The sequence below is a fragment of the Nestor notabilis genome, unplaced genomic scaffold (assembly GCF_000696875.1).
Source record: "Nestor notabilis isolate BGI_N333 unplaced genomic scaffold, ASM69687v1 scaffold34535, whole genome shotgun sequence".
NCBI lineage: Eukaryota > Metazoa > Chordata > Aves > Psittaciformes > Psittacidae > Nestor > Nestor notabilis.
Genome location: NW_009929482.1, coordinates 14,335 through 31,457, shown reverse-complemented (window position 1 = coordinate 31,457; position 17,123 = coordinate 14,335). Strand labels below are relative to the sequence as shown.

The 17,123-nt window shown below is 37.6% G+C and overlaps 1 protein-coding gene across 1 annotated transcript in view; it reads right to left on the bottom strand.

Annotated features, from left to right (window-relative positions):
* Nucleotides 1–2,013: 2,013 nt before the first annotated feature.
* The window catches only part of LOC104406097 (metalloendopeptidase homolog PEX-like), a gene marked incomplete at its 5' end in the record, with an annotated part of 27,565 nt that continues 12,455 nt past the window's right edge, over nucleotides 2,014–17,123 (bottom strand). The window contains 6 exons of the mRNA XM_010014981.1: nucleotides 2,014–2,094; nucleotides 3,787–3,891; nucleotides 3,997–4,062; nucleotides 7,114–7,244; nucleotides 8,907–8,974; nucleotides 12,067–12,121. Of these exons, the coding sequence (XP_010013283.1) occupies nucleotides 2,014–2,094; nucleotides 3,787–3,891; nucleotides 3,997–4,062; nucleotides 7,114–7,244; nucleotides 8,907–8,974; nucleotides 12,067–12,121 (506 nt within the window). The remainder of the gene's footprint in view (nucleotides 2,095–3,786; nucleotides 3,892–3,996; nucleotides 4,063–7,113; nucleotides 7,245–8,906; nucleotides 8,975–12,066; nucleotides 12,122–17,123) is intronic.

The following is a 17,123-nucleotide window of genomic DNA, read 5'->3' as shown; positions in this document are numbered from 1 at the left end:
AATAAATATATGTAATAAATATATGTATATAGATACAGATATACTTCCAAAATGCCTGTTCTTTTTTGGCTGTGAAGAGAACGTGGGGGTGACTAACTCAGATGCACAGACCTATGCTCAGGATGTATCCTGCTCATCTCTAACATCTTTTATAGTTACTTCTTATAATTACTTTAAAAAGGACTGTTTGGGCTTTTTGGGTAGCAGCATCTGTCAATGTTGGAACAAGCTGTACAGCAGTGACACTCATAATGGTCTTGGGACATATAGCTGAGGGAAATAGGTAATATGATTTGTTAGTCCAGTTGATATGATTTGCAAGAACAGACAAGCATCACAGTTCCTCTTTATGTCTGAAACAGAAGCCTCTTCTGAGTATCTCATATAAAAACTAAGAAAAAGTTTTGTCTGCATTTTTTAGACCCCAAATTAATCTAATCTTCTCTGGAATTTTCTTTCTTATCCTGATTCCTTCCTAAGTTTTCCTCATGAATGCTCTTTTCCCAGGCTTCCCTGTTTATTTTGTGATCTGCACCATCTCATGTGAATGTAGCTATATAATGATTCAGAATATATAAACATGTGTATAGGTAAATAGATCTGAGGACTTTAAAAGGCAAGAGATGGTTATTTTACCAAAATCTTACCGAAGGTAGGAATCATTGAAACAATACCAACCTGTAGGCTGAAGATCAGCCTGATACTTCTGTCCTCATTGCCATGATGTATTTTCAATTGTTTAAAGGCATGCAGATTTGCATACTGCACTACATTTACCCTTGACAGCTGGTGTAACAGGCATTGCAAAGGTACACCAGTGCAGGTTTCAATGCAGAGTTTAGAAGTCTATCAAGACTGAGCATACACATCTGCAGTGCTAGTTTATATTAAATTTGTGTCATCACGTTTCCAGTTTCATTATTTCTTAACCCATTCTGGTTATACATAGCCTGAGGTGTGTTATGCATGCCAATTTTATATCTTCAGCTTTGATACAGCTGTGTCCAGGGAATATTTCAGAGCACCTGTGAAGCAACTCCACAGCTCCCCTGTGAAGGCACTGTTGTTATTTTCAGTTTATCAAGAGACGAATGAGGCAGAGGCCTTATATCACCTAAATTTACTCATGGAGAAGGTGGAATCTCAGCTCTCTCTTTAGTCAACAGAAAGCAGGAGGAATTTCCAGAAGGCAACTAAACCAGTGTATTGGAGATGCCTCCACTATGAATCAGCTTGTGGAGTTAACATTCCCCCAAATTCAGAAGTAATATAGCACTCAACTGAGGATGAACACACAACTAAGTAAATGCCAACATGAAACCCAACAGAAACAACTAGCTCTTGGTCACATAAACTCTGTAGAGAAGCAGGGAAATAAACTATGACTTCCTAATTCTTGTGTAATCTTTAAACCTTCCCCATTTTCCAGTCTCTTCTTCATGGAGTTCATGGATATCTGTGGCTCGGGAGCCTGTCAGAGGCCTTTTGGGCAAAGACACAGATACTCTGTTATGGCTGAACTACCACAGCTCCTTCAAGCAAAGTGTATCTTGAAGGCCAGCTGAAGAGTTTAATCTTTAACTGAACTTACAGAGCATGTTTTGCAATATAATTCAAGGTAATAATTTTAAAGCTTTTAATGAACTCAGGCGGATTAAATCAAAGAACCTCTTTATATATATATATATTTGTATAACTAGAATTGCACAGGGTTAAAAAAATAAAGATGAGACATTTTAGATACTCAGGCCATGATTAGAGGACAACACAGGGATCAGAGTGTGTTCTGGTTAAACTGCTTTTGAAGGTAGATGCAAGCCCCTCATTTTTACAGAAAAGCAATTGTAATAGGACTAGATAAGCTAATAAAACCAGTTCCATTTCAATCTAAGCCAAGAGCACAGTCCAATTTTGTGTTTGCTCTTAAACCTCTCTTTAACATGCTACATTTCTGCATTTGTGTGCTGCAGTGACAGGTTCTGTATGTACACTGAGTAAATACATTATTTGCACTTACCTGAACTGAGGAGGGCTGTGAGCTCCAACATGTATTTGTTCTCTTGCAGATTCTGGTCTAAAGGAGTTGCATCTTACCTAATAAAAGATATAAAACAGAAATAAGCATGTTATCTGGGATGACTTCACAAGTAAAGCAGAATGTAACCCCACTCTTCTCAAGATGATTATTACTTACAGAATACACAAAATGGAAAAACACACAAACTTGCATTTTGTTTCACCTTTGATAACTTGCAGGTTTCTGTTGGTATATTCTCTTGATTTTCAAATCCTGTAATGGATCCAGACTCCACCCACTATTATGCTTCACCCACTATTATTCTTCACCCACTCATTCCCATCATTGGCTCATGGTCACTTTACTTGTTCGTTCTCTGAAGTTCTCTTCAATGGTAGCTTGTTATTCAGCTTGTGCTGCAGCACCTTATGCTTTAATAATTACCAAGCCTCCTTCATAGTCTCAAGGCTATTACACATAATGGTGTTTATCATGTCTAGAATTGCAGGTATATTACCTCACATATTTGTTCCATGTTGGAATGTAAGTTTTTATTGAAATTACATATTTTCCAAGTTTCCTTCAGTGGTCCCCAATTTACTATTCCTGCTATGATATTTGACCTAATTGTAACTGACCATAAAACAGGGTAGAGAGAATATTTGCATAACTGTATAACACCTCTTATGCTGTATCCGTTACATGAAAAATACTGTTACATGAAAAATAACGAGCTCCGACCTTAACTAAGCCTCTGTGCTGAGAGTTTCCTATTGACAAAATCCTTTAAGCCAGACTGCCCATAAGATATGAAGACTTCAGTACAATTTTGTCTGGCTGAAGATAGCCCTGGCAGTTTCAGTGAATCTTTTGAGTGACAAGCTCTGAGGAAATAAGCTGAGCTTAAGGGTAACTGGCATACACTGCTCTCACTGTGCATATGCTTCACATTGGAGTGTCCACTGGACATATGATTCCTGCAGAGGTCCTGTGAGACCCCCAGGTCTTCCATATGGCTTCAAAGTTTTCTTAAAGAAAAACTTTGACACAGTGTGAAACTCAACTCAGCCTAGAGGACCTAAGTGGAGTCTTTCCACTGGTCAATATTGCCAACCTGAAATGGCCATAGACACGTACAGTGCTACACTGACTCTCAACAGAGAGATGATTTTTCAGCCAGAGTTGGTTGCACTGTTTGCATCAAGTTCTGTTTCTTCAGTTTTGATGATTAATTTCTTCAGCTGGTGGGCAGTTTTATAGCACAGCTTTTACTTCTTATATAGGGAGTTTGTCCCAATTCTTTTAACCAAGTAAATAATTTCTGATTCTCTCCTTTGTTCTACATGTATTTCTAAAAAAAAAAATATCACATGTCTTATCAAAGTTTTGCAGTCTGCGGTGTAAGCCATCAGAAACTGCTGCATATTGCTAGCACTAGAAATCTGGGAAGCTGAAATTGAAAGAGGCTAGGGAGGCAATACATGCAAAAAGACCCTTGTAATGGAGGGAAGTAGCAAGAGGAAAGAAAGCTGCTCTGACAATACTGTGCAAAACCAAAAATAATTACGGCAGTTCTGGCACCATGGGTAGAAGAGGACAAAGACTAAAAAGATAAAAGAAATAATAGTCCTGGAAGAAGAAGTCTCAGCTTATACCCTGAAAAGTTTTGATTTGGCTGGTGTAGATTGTTGAAACAAAGCAGTCTCATCTCTGCACTGCAAGCTGTGCAGGTTAATAGATGGGGATTTGAACACATTTGTACTACTCACATGGGCATAACTCAGAAAGAAAAGCTGGTTGTGTGTGAAGTCAAGGCCTGGCAGTAAAGGCTCTTCTTCTCCTCCCCTCTTTTCTGTAATCCATTTCCTGTATGCCTGATAAGAAAGAGATGCTAAGTGCATTTCAGAAGTATGGAGCCTAAACAACTTTTCCTTTTTTAAAAAATAATGCTATCTTTCAGATATTTTTCATGTACTTACCCTGAAAGCCTCTCGCAAACCTCCATTATCTGCAATGTTTTCTGCCAAAGTCCTCTTGCCTTTCACCTGGCAGAGTGAAAGGACATCAGTCATTTGACCCATTTCTGAACTCCCTTCTTGATCAACTTCAAGAAGCAGGGAAAAAGTAAAATGAGGCAAGAATGACCTCAGCCAATTTCAACCACCGTATCTCTGGTTAACAAAACTGGGTTTCAATGTGAAAACTGTCAGTAAACAATTTTCTGTCATGAGTTATCCTGGCTCTGGTCCTAGATCTCTGTAGCACAAAATGTAATAGATCAGGTACACTCAAGAATCCGGTCCCTGATCTTTGATCTGAGCATCCATAATTTTCCCCTGAAGACTGTTTTTATCTGGTTATTTATGAGATCCAGTAGCCCCTTTCTTAAACTTTTATCTAAAAGGTTATATTTGTTTCTCTACATAACTCTTTATGGGATGTTAAAATTAACTATATTATATAAAACTACTGGAATGCTAAAATAACCTTTAAGTCATTACATAAACCAGCATAATTAAAAATAACTGTCCAAGACAGAATTGAAATTGATAGTATATTCAGTGCTCTAAAAATAGCTGCAAAGGAGATTTTCCCCAGTATTGATTCCAAAAGCAAGCGCAATAGCAACAAGAACATGCTGTGAGAAGCAGAGCTATCTAAACTTTGTGAAAAAGCCAGTCTCCTGGAATTACCAAGTGCAGTATCATTATGAAGAAATCCTCATTTCTGCAAGGGCAGCATTATCTCTGATCACCTGGCCCATTAAAGTCTTAGTGTTACTAAACTGTATTTGTAAGCAGTTTTATTCTCTACTGTGCCTCAAATAAGCATGGTAATGGAGCACGGTTTGGAGCAGAGCTCTGAAGGTCAATGCTGGCCTGCAGATCCTCTGATGATAGGCTCTCTCATGCTACAAGGATGAGTATAGGAGGGGTTGGCATTAGGACTCACCCTCATTTCAGGATAGCAAAAGGGGAAAATGGGAAAGAAGAGGCAAAAGGACCTAGGGAATACCGAGGTACATGTGCACAACCCCACCAGTTAGTGCAGACAAGCACCCAGACTGGATTCAGGGCATCTTCCTCAAGGGTGTAATTAAGGAGAAATGGGAGCAGTAGAGGAAAGCGCAGCCATTTCCTATCAGCTCTCTCTCCCCTCAGGGGGCTGGAGATGGGGGTGGGAGAGAGGTTTTTAGGATAAAAGGGGCTGGGACAGCAGGGAATACACACACACACACCAGCTGCCTTTTTTCTGGCCAACCTACTTACACATTTTTCCTGCAGTGGGCTTGTGAAGTAGACTGATTTAGAGCGTAAGATGAGAGTAACCTAGCAGTGGCACTTGGGCCATAGGTCATTTTAATAAGTGGAAAAAGTCTTTCTGCTCATCTCAGGCAGCTCTGGGTCAGGTATCTGAGACTGCTCTGTACAGACAGTTCGTGACAGGGCTCAGGGACCATGATAAGCCCTTTATTTGATCAGATGACTTTATGTGATTATTGCACTCTGAAGCTATTTCTGTATCCACTTTTTCTTTCATTATGCTTCTTTTCTGGAGACATTTTTATTGCAACTCGAAGAGAAAGAAGAAAAATAAATAGGTTTCTTGATCCATGAAAAATATTCGTACAGGGGTAAAATATCTGTAGAAAATTGATGTAAATGACAAACAAAAAAAAAAAAAGCTCTTTGCATGCATAGCTTTTTATACAGAAGCTATAAAATATGGCAGAGAATGTGAAGATTCTTCTTCTATCATCTAAAAAGTACTTTAATATATCCCATGGAAATAGGAGGAAAAAGTCTTGCAGATGATAAAGCTGTGGATAACAGGATCTCTCTAGTAAGCCATCCATATCCCATCCACAGAGTTCGAAGGCAGTAGCTATACTGGAGGGAAATTCAGATCTACACCATTCTCAAGAAACACCATAGAATGTAAAGGGGATGGACAAGCCAATGGCAGGAGGAAAAAAGCCAATGGCAGGAGCCCTTGAGGAAGGTTTTAATGATGTTCTTTAAATGGAGTTTTTATATTAACTGGTTTTGCCCTACAGATATTCAGCCTGAGAATTTTTATTTGTAAATTAGCTTATATGAAGTACTCAAAGCCTGAGTTGTTGGACTTCAGACTGAACTATAATATGGTTTTGTTATTGTCAAGACTAATACAAACAGCCTGGGGAAAGTGTTAAAATTAAGGCTAAGCATTCAGTCTGGCCTCTCTATTCTTAAAAGGCGAAGACACAATTGTATTTCTGATTCTAAAATATAAGTAGAGGCGGTAGAATTAAGTACGGGGTGGGGTGTGTTTTTTCCTGAAAATTAAGATTAAAATCATGTCCCAGCAGGGAACTGGAATTTTAGCTGTCAATTTCTGAAGGTCAGGGATTTAACCTGATTTTACTTCATCTTTGACACTTCCATAATATGCACATTTTCAGGGAAGCCCATAGCTCTGATAGACAATGAAACAGAAACCATTCCCTTGCACCTTCTTTCTCGATCTTTTTCTATGGGCTACTGCTATCATACTCTTTCATTTGAGATACAAATTGGGTCTGCATGCACACATGGGAGAAATAGCAATAGTTGAATCTGAAATAAAGTAGCGTTTATGCATCCATTCTATCGCTGTAATAAATAACAGACAGAATTGCTAAAGGAATCTATAAAACATGCTATTATGTTCTTATTTTTAAAAACAGTGACTGCTCAGTTTTCATTACAGACCTCATCTTCAGAAGATATTTAACATGCTCACAGTAATTAGACCAGCCCTGCTGAATGGCTTCATCCTCCTCCTCTGATTCCAAACTGATGTGATGGGGAGAAGTGGTTTAACCCTGTCACCAAAGTTTGGGTAGTGGCATTCGACTGGACAAATCAAATCTGACAGACAATTTTTATCACAATTATTAATTTCAAAAAACGATTTGTTGTGAGAAATGAAATTGGTAGACTAATATCCCAATATGCTGGGATTTATAAAAAGATAATTTAACACACACACACCCAAAAAAACCCAAGAAAACCAAAAAAACCACCCAAAACTCCTTATGCACCACTGGTTTCAATCACTGATGTTTTACATACATGTAAGCCAGCTCTCTTCCAGTAGTAATTACTGTATTGATTAATCATGCATTTTGTTTTCTCTTTAAATTTTTCTTCAGAGTCAGTTGTCCACCACGGGTCTAAATTCCCATTTTTGTCATATTTACGACCTTAAAAAAAAAAAAACAACAAATTTTTTGCAGGCGAAAACCCCTGTTTTCCAGTCTTGGAATCTATCACCTGTACAGATATTAAAGGTTAATGTACTCATGCAAGTGTGTGTACAAAATGCGTAAGATCAATGTACGAAATCTTGATCCCACTCAAGTCAGTGGTGAAAAGATGGAATTCTATTTATTGTCATAATTTCCATGTTCAGAAAGAAAAAAATAGTGGTGACTGAGTGCTATATTTTATAATTACATATTGTGAGAGGCATATGAGCTTTCTTGTAAGTATAATTGTGAGTATTTTTCATCCTCAGCCCATATGTCTTTGATTCTGCAAACCTGATGATAACCAATTTGTTCTTAATTAATTAAATGCTTGACCAGAAACAAAAAAATCCATTTGACGGAAACTTCTGAAGTTTCAATTTTTTGCCTTGGAGCAAAACCAGAACATTTGAATCCTATTCATGGAAGCAAGGAGAATACATACATCCAATTCCCTAGGCTGATGGTTACAGCAATGGCTCATGGAAAATGGGGACCCAGGTCTCTGCTCTATCATCTCATTTGTAGGAGAGTAATTTCCATCATGTCTCCAGCCAGTCAGGCACAAGACACAAGATATGTTAGGACTTGTTCTTGAGAGAAGGTTTAGCTGTCCATGTGGACACAGACTTGCTCTATGATTTGAGTCTTTGTTATGACTGCAGGAAAGAGAGGTAGCAAGAAACCAGTACACATGATACCAAGTACTGAAGATGTTTTCTTTCATTTTTTTATTTTTTTAATTTTTTCCTATGAGTTCTCTTGTTCAAGATGACAGAATCCTTAGAGATGTATTTTATTTCTGTATTTGGAAGGTAAGAGCCTGGGCAAGAGGTAGTAGTCTGCTTAGAGAGTCAGACCTTACCTTCCTCTCTGACAGGCTGGAGACATGATGGAGATTCAACGTAATGCAACATAAGCAACCTAGCTCACCAGTTAGGCAGTGAGGCAGAAGCCTGCTTTTCCTTAAACTCCCTGTGTTTTCAGTGGAAAGGGGTTTCTCTTGACAATGAGTCAGAGTGGAATGTCAGTCACTCAGAATTGCTCCCTGGAGGAGGAGGTTTGTGCTTTGACCTCTCCTCCCCACCTTCTCTCTCAGGAGCCTGATTTTGAAAAGAACTTTACTGCGATAGCCAAAGCTAGATGGTGGTGATGCCCTGCTCCATCCTGTTTTTCAGGGCAGTTGGTCTGATATTTTCAGACTATTTCTTTTTTCTCTATTTTATATATATATATATGTGTGTGTGTGTGTGTGTGTATATATATGTTTTGGGTTTTTTTACAATAGCTTTTCTGTTCCACTTTTGTTCCAGTGTTGTATTTTAATATTGACACATAATCATCTGTTGGAAACAGTCAAAATTAAAGTGAAAAATTTTCTTGGAAGTCATTTTCATCAATCAGAAGTTATCCCGTTACCCTTCCCACACTCTCCAGCCAGGACTTTCTGAATCTGTTAGTTTCCATTCAAGATAAGCATCAAACTTTTGGCATTACTTACCAAAAAAGCCTTGTTCAGATAAGCAAGATTGTAAATTAATTTAAAGATACAACTTTACAAATTTATTCTTTATTCAACACAATTCAGCACTGGTAGGAAAAAAAAAAAATACTCACCATTGCTATCAAATCCATGAGTGAACTCATGGCCAACAATTACTCCTATGGCACCATAGCTTAATGACCTGTAACACAAAGAAGCTGTTTCCTCAGAAAGTGTCCACACTCATAAACGTTAAAGGACAGAGACCTCAGCAAAGACCATTATTTATTTAAACTAGAGGAGGGGAATGGGTCTAAAAATCTTACCTGCACAATTTTGACTTAAAGTTGTTGAAAGTCTGCATGTTAAACTCTTACTTGTTTAAAAGCGACCTTTAATATAAAACTATAAAAAACAGTCTTCCAACCAAATCCCTTATTAGCATCATGTGAGCTCCAGAATGTCTTCTTCAGCTTACGGCATTGTGTGTATTCTAACTAAGAACAGGATTAAGTTACAGGTGAATTACTCTCAGCATCACCGTGAAAAAGAATAGATCAAAGGCTGCAACAAACAGACTTACAGATGACTGTAAGTTGTAAAGCATTAAACAGATCTCCCTTCTTTTTTAAAAAGAGTTTATGCAATTTCCTTGCACCTACCCTGGAACAGGACATGATCTATAGCCAGGTCTAATGCACTTGTGAAACAGAATAGAAAGACATATTTTGTATTCCTGATTGACAATTAATTATGTTTTCCTTGTTATATCCAAATAAACATACACCTGGGAGAAATAGGGATGGAAGAGGGAAAGGTTCAGGACTTTTTTTATATAAAATGCAGTGGATATCATGGGGTGAAATGGCCTACTAAATGCATCTTTCATACGTTATGTTGTTCTTTGTGATTTTATTCATTTCAGTTATTAAGATGCTATACTTCGAAGTAGCTTATAGTATTTCTAAACCATTGCACAGAAATAGGAGAAAGGCAGAGGGTTTTGAAGTAACATGTTCTTACTGGACCTAATGATCCATAGCACAATAATTGCTCATCTAAGTCATGCTCAAAAAGTATTATATCATTTAATTCCCCCTTCTCCCTTGACAATTCTTCACTTTATATTTTTCTTTCCTGGAAAGTAATTTGCATGTGATAAAGTCTTCCCTACTGTTTTTTGTCCCCCCAGTACTATTGCAAACCTTTACTAAAATTATACATTTCAGGAAAGATCATCCATTTGTGTGACAAATTTGCAATCTTGTGTAGCACAGAGTGATAATTACCCATACTAAATGTACTATTTAAGACTTGTTTTCCATATCTGAAGTAAAGTCATTATACAAGGTCTTTTGCAGCTGGAGAAGCATAAAAAGAATGGCACAAAACACATAAGAGGTCAAGAAGAACCAATAAGCCCTAATACAAAATATATTTCATTTTTCCTCTAGGCTACCCAGTCACCACGAGTGGCAAGGACAAAAAAAAAGGCTGGTGTCCAGGCACTCCTAGGGGTTCCCCCAGCTCCAAAAGATGGGGTGAAGTTTGGGATGAATTCTGGTCTTTTCTTCTGTGAACCTCCTTCAGCATTTTGTTCAGCTCAATAATTTTTTTGCTAGAAATGCTCCCAGATCTGTTCATGCTCTTCACTTCTGGGACACAGCTGGACAGAGATGGATGGGATTAGGTGCAGCCTCACAGGTACCATATTAAAGGGGAACTTTCTGGGTCTGGGGTAGCTCAGAGGGCTATAAGGAAGCTACCAACGCAGGTAGTTTGAAGTGTCTGACACTGAAGACTTGTAACCATGAATTTGAACGGTGTTTTATTTCAGGTACTGAGATGTAAAGTGATAACTTAGCTTCCCTTTATGCAAATAGATGCAATTGTTTTATAGTGATTATGCTGGAACTGGAGACTAAAATGCCACTAAATGTTAAATATTTGTTAAATTGGTTTTCCAGCAAGTGCTGATGACTTTTTGATGATTTTTCTGTTCCAGTGCCATGTACTGTTTCTTTTAAGCAGACAGAAAACAGATCCAGAATATTTCAAGGACAAAAAGCAATCTGTTGTCTGATATAAAACAGCTACATTTGTTTACTAAATTTCATTTTGATATGTACTCAAGCAAAACCAATTTAAGCTAAGGTAACCTTTAAGGAAGAGAAACGAACAAAGTATAATTCTTTGAAAGAACCACAATTTTATCGCTCTAGCAGAAGGTCAGGGTACAGAGAAATCTCTTCAGAAAGCAAGGCTAGGAACAGGTCTGCAATAACTACAGCAGAAAATAAGTTCACCTTAACAAAAAGGACTTTCTTCAATCCCCAATTACCACTTAGAAAGTCACCTGGCTCATAAGAATTCTCTTTGAATGCAAATTCATTTGTTTCTAAACTGAATGTGTCTTTCTACATATATTGCCAACTTTCCTGTTTACAAGGACACATCCAGATTGGAAGATGGCAAACCCAAAATGTTCAAAAATTTTGATTTTTTTAAAAGAAAGATTTATTAAGGATATATTTCACCATTAACTGAATTTATATAACTGCAAAATAACTTTCAGAGACTGCTGTCAGGAAATTTTCACGGTCATATCCTGCCTTGAAATTGAAAGGTATTGAACTCCACAAAAGCAGTGATTTTTCAAAATTAAATACATGTGACCTATAATTACTCTTCTTTGGCTATAGCAGCACATGGGCCTGCTCAGTCAATCACTTATGCACATGGAGATATTCTCATGCACCTCAACAGGCATGAATGAAAGCCCACTGTTCATCTTAGATATTAGCAGAAAATGAACAATAAACTGATAATAAATGGCTTCTCAGAGTATTCACTTCTGTTCAGGAAGTGTTAATTACCTGATTTACAATTCCTTTTAATACCTGCCATGTGCACACTGCTGCAATTGCATGCTATAGCACTGAAACACATCCACTCAGGTACACTTAATCAGCAATTCCTAAGAGAAATCAACCATCAGTTTAAGACAACAGCAACATATACAGCTCCCAAGGGTAAGAAAAGTTATTTCACAAAGCAGCACTTTTCAAAGTCTGTTTTTAAAATAGTAAAAGCAGGATGCAGTCACGAAGAACTCACAACCCAAGGACCAAGCTGTCCCTACAGAATGACAACACAGTATTCCTGTGCACCACTTGTTGGTTGTCTTCAGCAGCTTAACCTTCTTCTCCATGCCCTTTTCTTTGTCTATATGTATTTCCAATCCCTGTTATTCCTCATTTCCATGTGTATGAAATTCCCTGATGCAGTACTTACCTAGGATACTCCGTTCCCCAAAAGAAAGGCTTTTGCAGTTCTCCTGCTGGGAATCCTGCAAAACAGCAAAAACAACAGTAAGTTCGATACAGTTGAATAATAGCTGTATATCACAAGACCCTAGGGTTTAAATTTTTTGACCTTGTTTTTTTTTAGTTTCAGAAGGTTTTGATAGAGGAGCTTTCCGTCAGGTGGTTGTTTCACAATGCAGTAGAGAGGACCTTTGAGAAGAAACAGACAACCTCCCTCCTTCAGGACCACAATGGTAACAAGATGCTGCATTGTAAGAACTTTATTTTCTTCCATGGCTACACACATGTGTAAGTGCATGTGTGCCTGTGAAAAAACATTTAGTGTTTCCTGTGCAGAAAATTGTTTGGTTGCCCTGAGATATCCTTACAGATCAACAGGCAATATATAGGTAAAATATAACAAGAATTCAGAAAGTATTAGCTTAGTGAGGTTCCAGTGCAGCAAGAGACTGCTTCATGGTATGAAAGTGATAATATGTAAGCCTAACTCTGTATATTCTATGAAAATCAAAGGTAAATGAACATAAACTAGTCATATCATAGAAAGCTGGTCAAGGAAACTGTTCCCAGGATTTACTCCATCTTGTACACAGGGACTAATGTGAGGCTGATTAACCTGTAGTTCCCTGCATAGGAGATAGGAGCAACATTTGCTTTCTTTCAGTTCTCAGGTACCTTCCCAATCACCACACCCTTTCAGAGATAATCAAGAGTGGTCTCATGACAGCATCACAAGCTCTTTCAGCATTCAGGTGCACCCTGCCAGATCCCACAGACGTGTGTCTGCCCAGTGTGTTTAAATATTCCCTAACCTTCTTCTCCTCCACTGAGGCTAAGACCCCTTGCTCCAGACTTCCCCTCTAGTCCCAAGGGCCTGGGATTCCTGAAAGCCAGTCTTCCAGTAAAGACTGAGGTAATAAAGACATTATGTACCTTGGTTTTTTTCATGTCATTTGTCACCAGGTCCCCCTATTCAGCTGTGGGACCACATTTTCCCTAGATTTTCTTCTGCTGCTGCTACACTTGCAGAAACTTTTCTTGTTGCCCTTCATATCCCTAACCAGATTCCAGGTAGGCTTTGGCTTTCCTAACCTCTGTGTTGGGACCTTTGGACAGTGAGTCTTTGCTGAACTTTCCTCTTAACTTACTGTTCTGGAACACAGGGGCATTCCAGGCAGCAGAGTACATTTGTTTTACTTCAAATATTTCACTCTGAATTTATGCTGATCTTGAAGCTCTGACAGCACTCTGCACAGGACTATTTTTAACTTAATTGAAGGTTTCTAGCTTCATTTTATCCATTATAATATTTTTGGCCTCTCTCCTCAGCAAGGTGCTATAAAGGTTGTATTTCAAATTTGAAATTTTTTTTTTTTTTTTTGTTCAATTTTACAGGGGCTTTACTGCCATTAATGAATGCGTTTACCAGCTAATACCTTCATGGTATTGCTATACACATTTTGCAGATGAATGCCCTGAGACTGGGTGTAATATTGTTACTTCACTGAGGAGACACAAGCAATCACATTTCATCTGATAGTTCACTGAAACAGTGCAGACTACGAACAGATGAAATAAACTAAAAACATCTGAGATGGCTCGCTAAATCATAAGGAAATTTGGAGTCCAAATCTAAATATGAATTCAAATTCTACAGTTCAATTACATTATTCAGTTATATAGTATTTTTAACTAAGACAAGATCTTAAAGCCTTATTCCAAGTTAGTGCATTTACAATTTCCAATGATTAGTTGGTTTGTTTAAAGCAACTTCTGACAGGCTAGTGAATCCAGTATGTAAATAATGGATATGGAAGACAGCTGTGCTAAATTGTGTGATATACAGGGTACCCTGCCAGTCGTTGGACTAGCAATTCTCAGATGTGTTTAAAAGCTTTAACTTGTTTTACAAGTGTCATTGAGTGAATTCAGAGGGAGAGTTTTAAAGGGATAAGATATAAGCAGAAGACTAACTGTTGATCAGTAAACAAAGGATATTGATTTTACATAAGGAATTAACATTAAGACAACCAGGGTGTGCAGTTATCTAAAACCAGCACGAAAGGCAGGATACATTTGTTTAAAATAGTTCCACAGACTTCTGTTTGAACAATTGAATCTCTTCCCAGTGCCTTTTGACTTTGCATATCATGCCTGGTCTCTGGCTGCCAGTCTTGGTAGGCAAGGGTCTCCTGCAAGTTCTCTCTCAGATACACCAAAAATGAGGCAACATTATGGATGCTGTAGAGCATCTCAGATAGCTTTGAGCACCTACATGTAGGTGATTAGGATCAAAATCTCTGTCATAACATGGACCTGAATCCTATGCTTAATTTCAAGTTTTATCCTGTGAAAAAAGAGGACAGAAAACATAAATTGTGTAAGGCACAGTAACTCTTCCAAAGCTTAATTTTCTGATGAGTAGGGAATAAATTCATTAACAGATAAAGAGAAGTGGTCATCTTTAAAGCAGAGGACTCACCAGCATTTGGTTCAATTCTTGGCTCAGTTTCTGCTCCACCTAACAAGAGGCTCTTTGTGCTTATGGAAAAGAGAGAACCCAACATTTCCCAGCCTCTCTGGGAGAATGGTTTGTGAGGGGCCAATGAATACTGTGTGCTAAGGGACTAGGAAACCTGTGAAAACACCTGTTTTTACAATAAACTCTGACCTTTATTTTCTAAAGAAAAAATCTCTCTGGATTCCCTAGAAGAAGAAGAAAAAACCCAACCAACCAATGAAACAAACAAGCAAAAAAAAAAACACCACCAAAGAAAATGTTCTCCTATTTTATATATTTATAGACAAGAATTTTAGGAAGAAGAAATAAAGAAAGGATGTAAAGATCGTGCATCATCCCACCTGTGACCACAATTAAATAAAAGACAATATTGGTCATTAGTAAACACAGGCATTGAAATGAAGGCTCACTGAAGAACATTTAAAGCTTACTTAATAACAGGGCTCAGAAAGTGTTCAGTCCAAAACTGTTGTTCATTAACCTCCTGGAAACTAATGGCACACTTGAAACTACTTCATCAATAACCTTCCAATTAGTCTAGTTCTTAAGGGAAGAGAAACTGCCCCTATGATCAGTTCTCTTGCCCTCCCCTGGCCACAGCACAGTGTGCTGTTTGCCGGCACTTCCCTGGCTCCTGGCAAGGTAGAGTTCTCCCTTGCAACTCACAGCATCAGCAAGCCGCCAGCATCAATAGCTGTACGCTGCTTTCTATAAAGATGATACTTACTGGCTAATATGAGCTCTCATCTGTGGTTCTCTCTATGGATGCTAATTCAAAAGTAATTTTAGAATTCTGGTTTAGATTATATCTTCTTCCTGTAACATGTAATGAAGCTGCTCTCTAATGGGGCCTCTTGACTTTCACTAGAGAACTGCAATACAAGCACAAATGACTTAGAAGGAGCATGGGTATAAACTTACAGAGATATCAACAGTAGTTAATTATCCAATACATCTATTCAAGCTTATACCTCAAGAGTCTGTTGCTTATATTTGCCTCAGTTCACTGTAAATCTCCCTTTCATTACTGTTCACAACCCACAAATGGTACTTGTTTTGATATATTCTAGAGACATACAGATTTACACTTGGAAAAAAAATAAATACACCAAATGTCTAATGAGTAATTCCTTTATAACCTTAACATATTCAAGGGCCAATATTTTAGTGCGGTAATAAAATAAAACCTTTCCTCCAACAGAAGTATGCTAGCATACTTTGATCATCACTTGTATCTATTTTCAGCACTTGTTGACTGCTTTTGAGTGCATTACAATAAACAGAGCTTTTCATAAAATGTTTTAATGTTCTTGTGTTCCAATTATGATAATTAAAAAGATAGTATTCATGCTGCTTAGACTATAGGAAGTGTACTTAGATACCTTTTTAGAATCTAAAGACAGTGACATGTACCTGCTTTATGTTAAGTACCTATACATTTGGGGAGGAATTGACGAGCAAATGCAAAGAAAATAAAATAATTACCCAAACTAGGATTAAAAAATACTAACAACCATTATAAATATGCATGGCTGTTAATCTAAGACACTTTGTGTTATGGTTAAAGAGGAAATAAATAAATAGAACTCGTGTAATGAAAACATCAGGAGTAAACTTGTATAGTAATATGTGCTGTATTTTTTAACTCTGCTCTTTCCAGCATATCTCATCTTGATACATCTATTTATTTCTCCTTTGGAGATATTAACAGAATTGTTATCTATTCAAGTCATCAGTAGTTTAGTAACGAAAATTAAATGAAGCCATAGAAAACATATGGCTGTTTGCACTGAAGTGCAGCAAGATTTGTTACAATCTACTGCATAGCTAAGTTTTGCTGTATTCTCAAAAATCTAATAATTTTATAAGTTATCAAGTTTCTACTCTCTATTAATTTTCACTTTTAATGAAGAAAGACCTTTTCTTTCAAGTAATTGAGTAATTGAGTAGTCAGGTTAAAAAGACTAACAGTTTGCCTGTGCATGAAGATTGCATAGACTTGTATGGAGATCGCAGTGATTTCTTGTTTAAAGTCTACGTCAGTGATACAGACTACAGAGGCAAAAGAGTTTGTCATCCTTCTATCAGGAGCATATCAGAGACCTCCCTGTGCTCTGAGCACAGAAAGCAAAAGCAGCTTCCTAAAATTCAGACGTGATCGGAATCTTCACGTTCTCCTCCACTTCTGCAGGTACCTCATGACAGCTCCTTTTCAGGCTCCATGGTTCAAGGCAGTGATGTTGCTTTTTCTCTAAACTCTTTCACAAAGCCTTCAGTAGCCAATCAAGTTTGGAGTTGCTGTGATCATGTTGATAACATTGCACAGTATATTTCCATTTCCAAATCAAGAAGTCTTAATTTTTAAAGTCAGCTTTGGGAGCAAGTATTTTCCAGTTAATGTAGAAGCTGTTTTCCAGAAACAAATTCTATTGTGCATTTTCAAATTCTTATTTCTGAAATTGTCCTTCTTACTAAACTCATTTACCAAGGGCAAAAATAGCAGC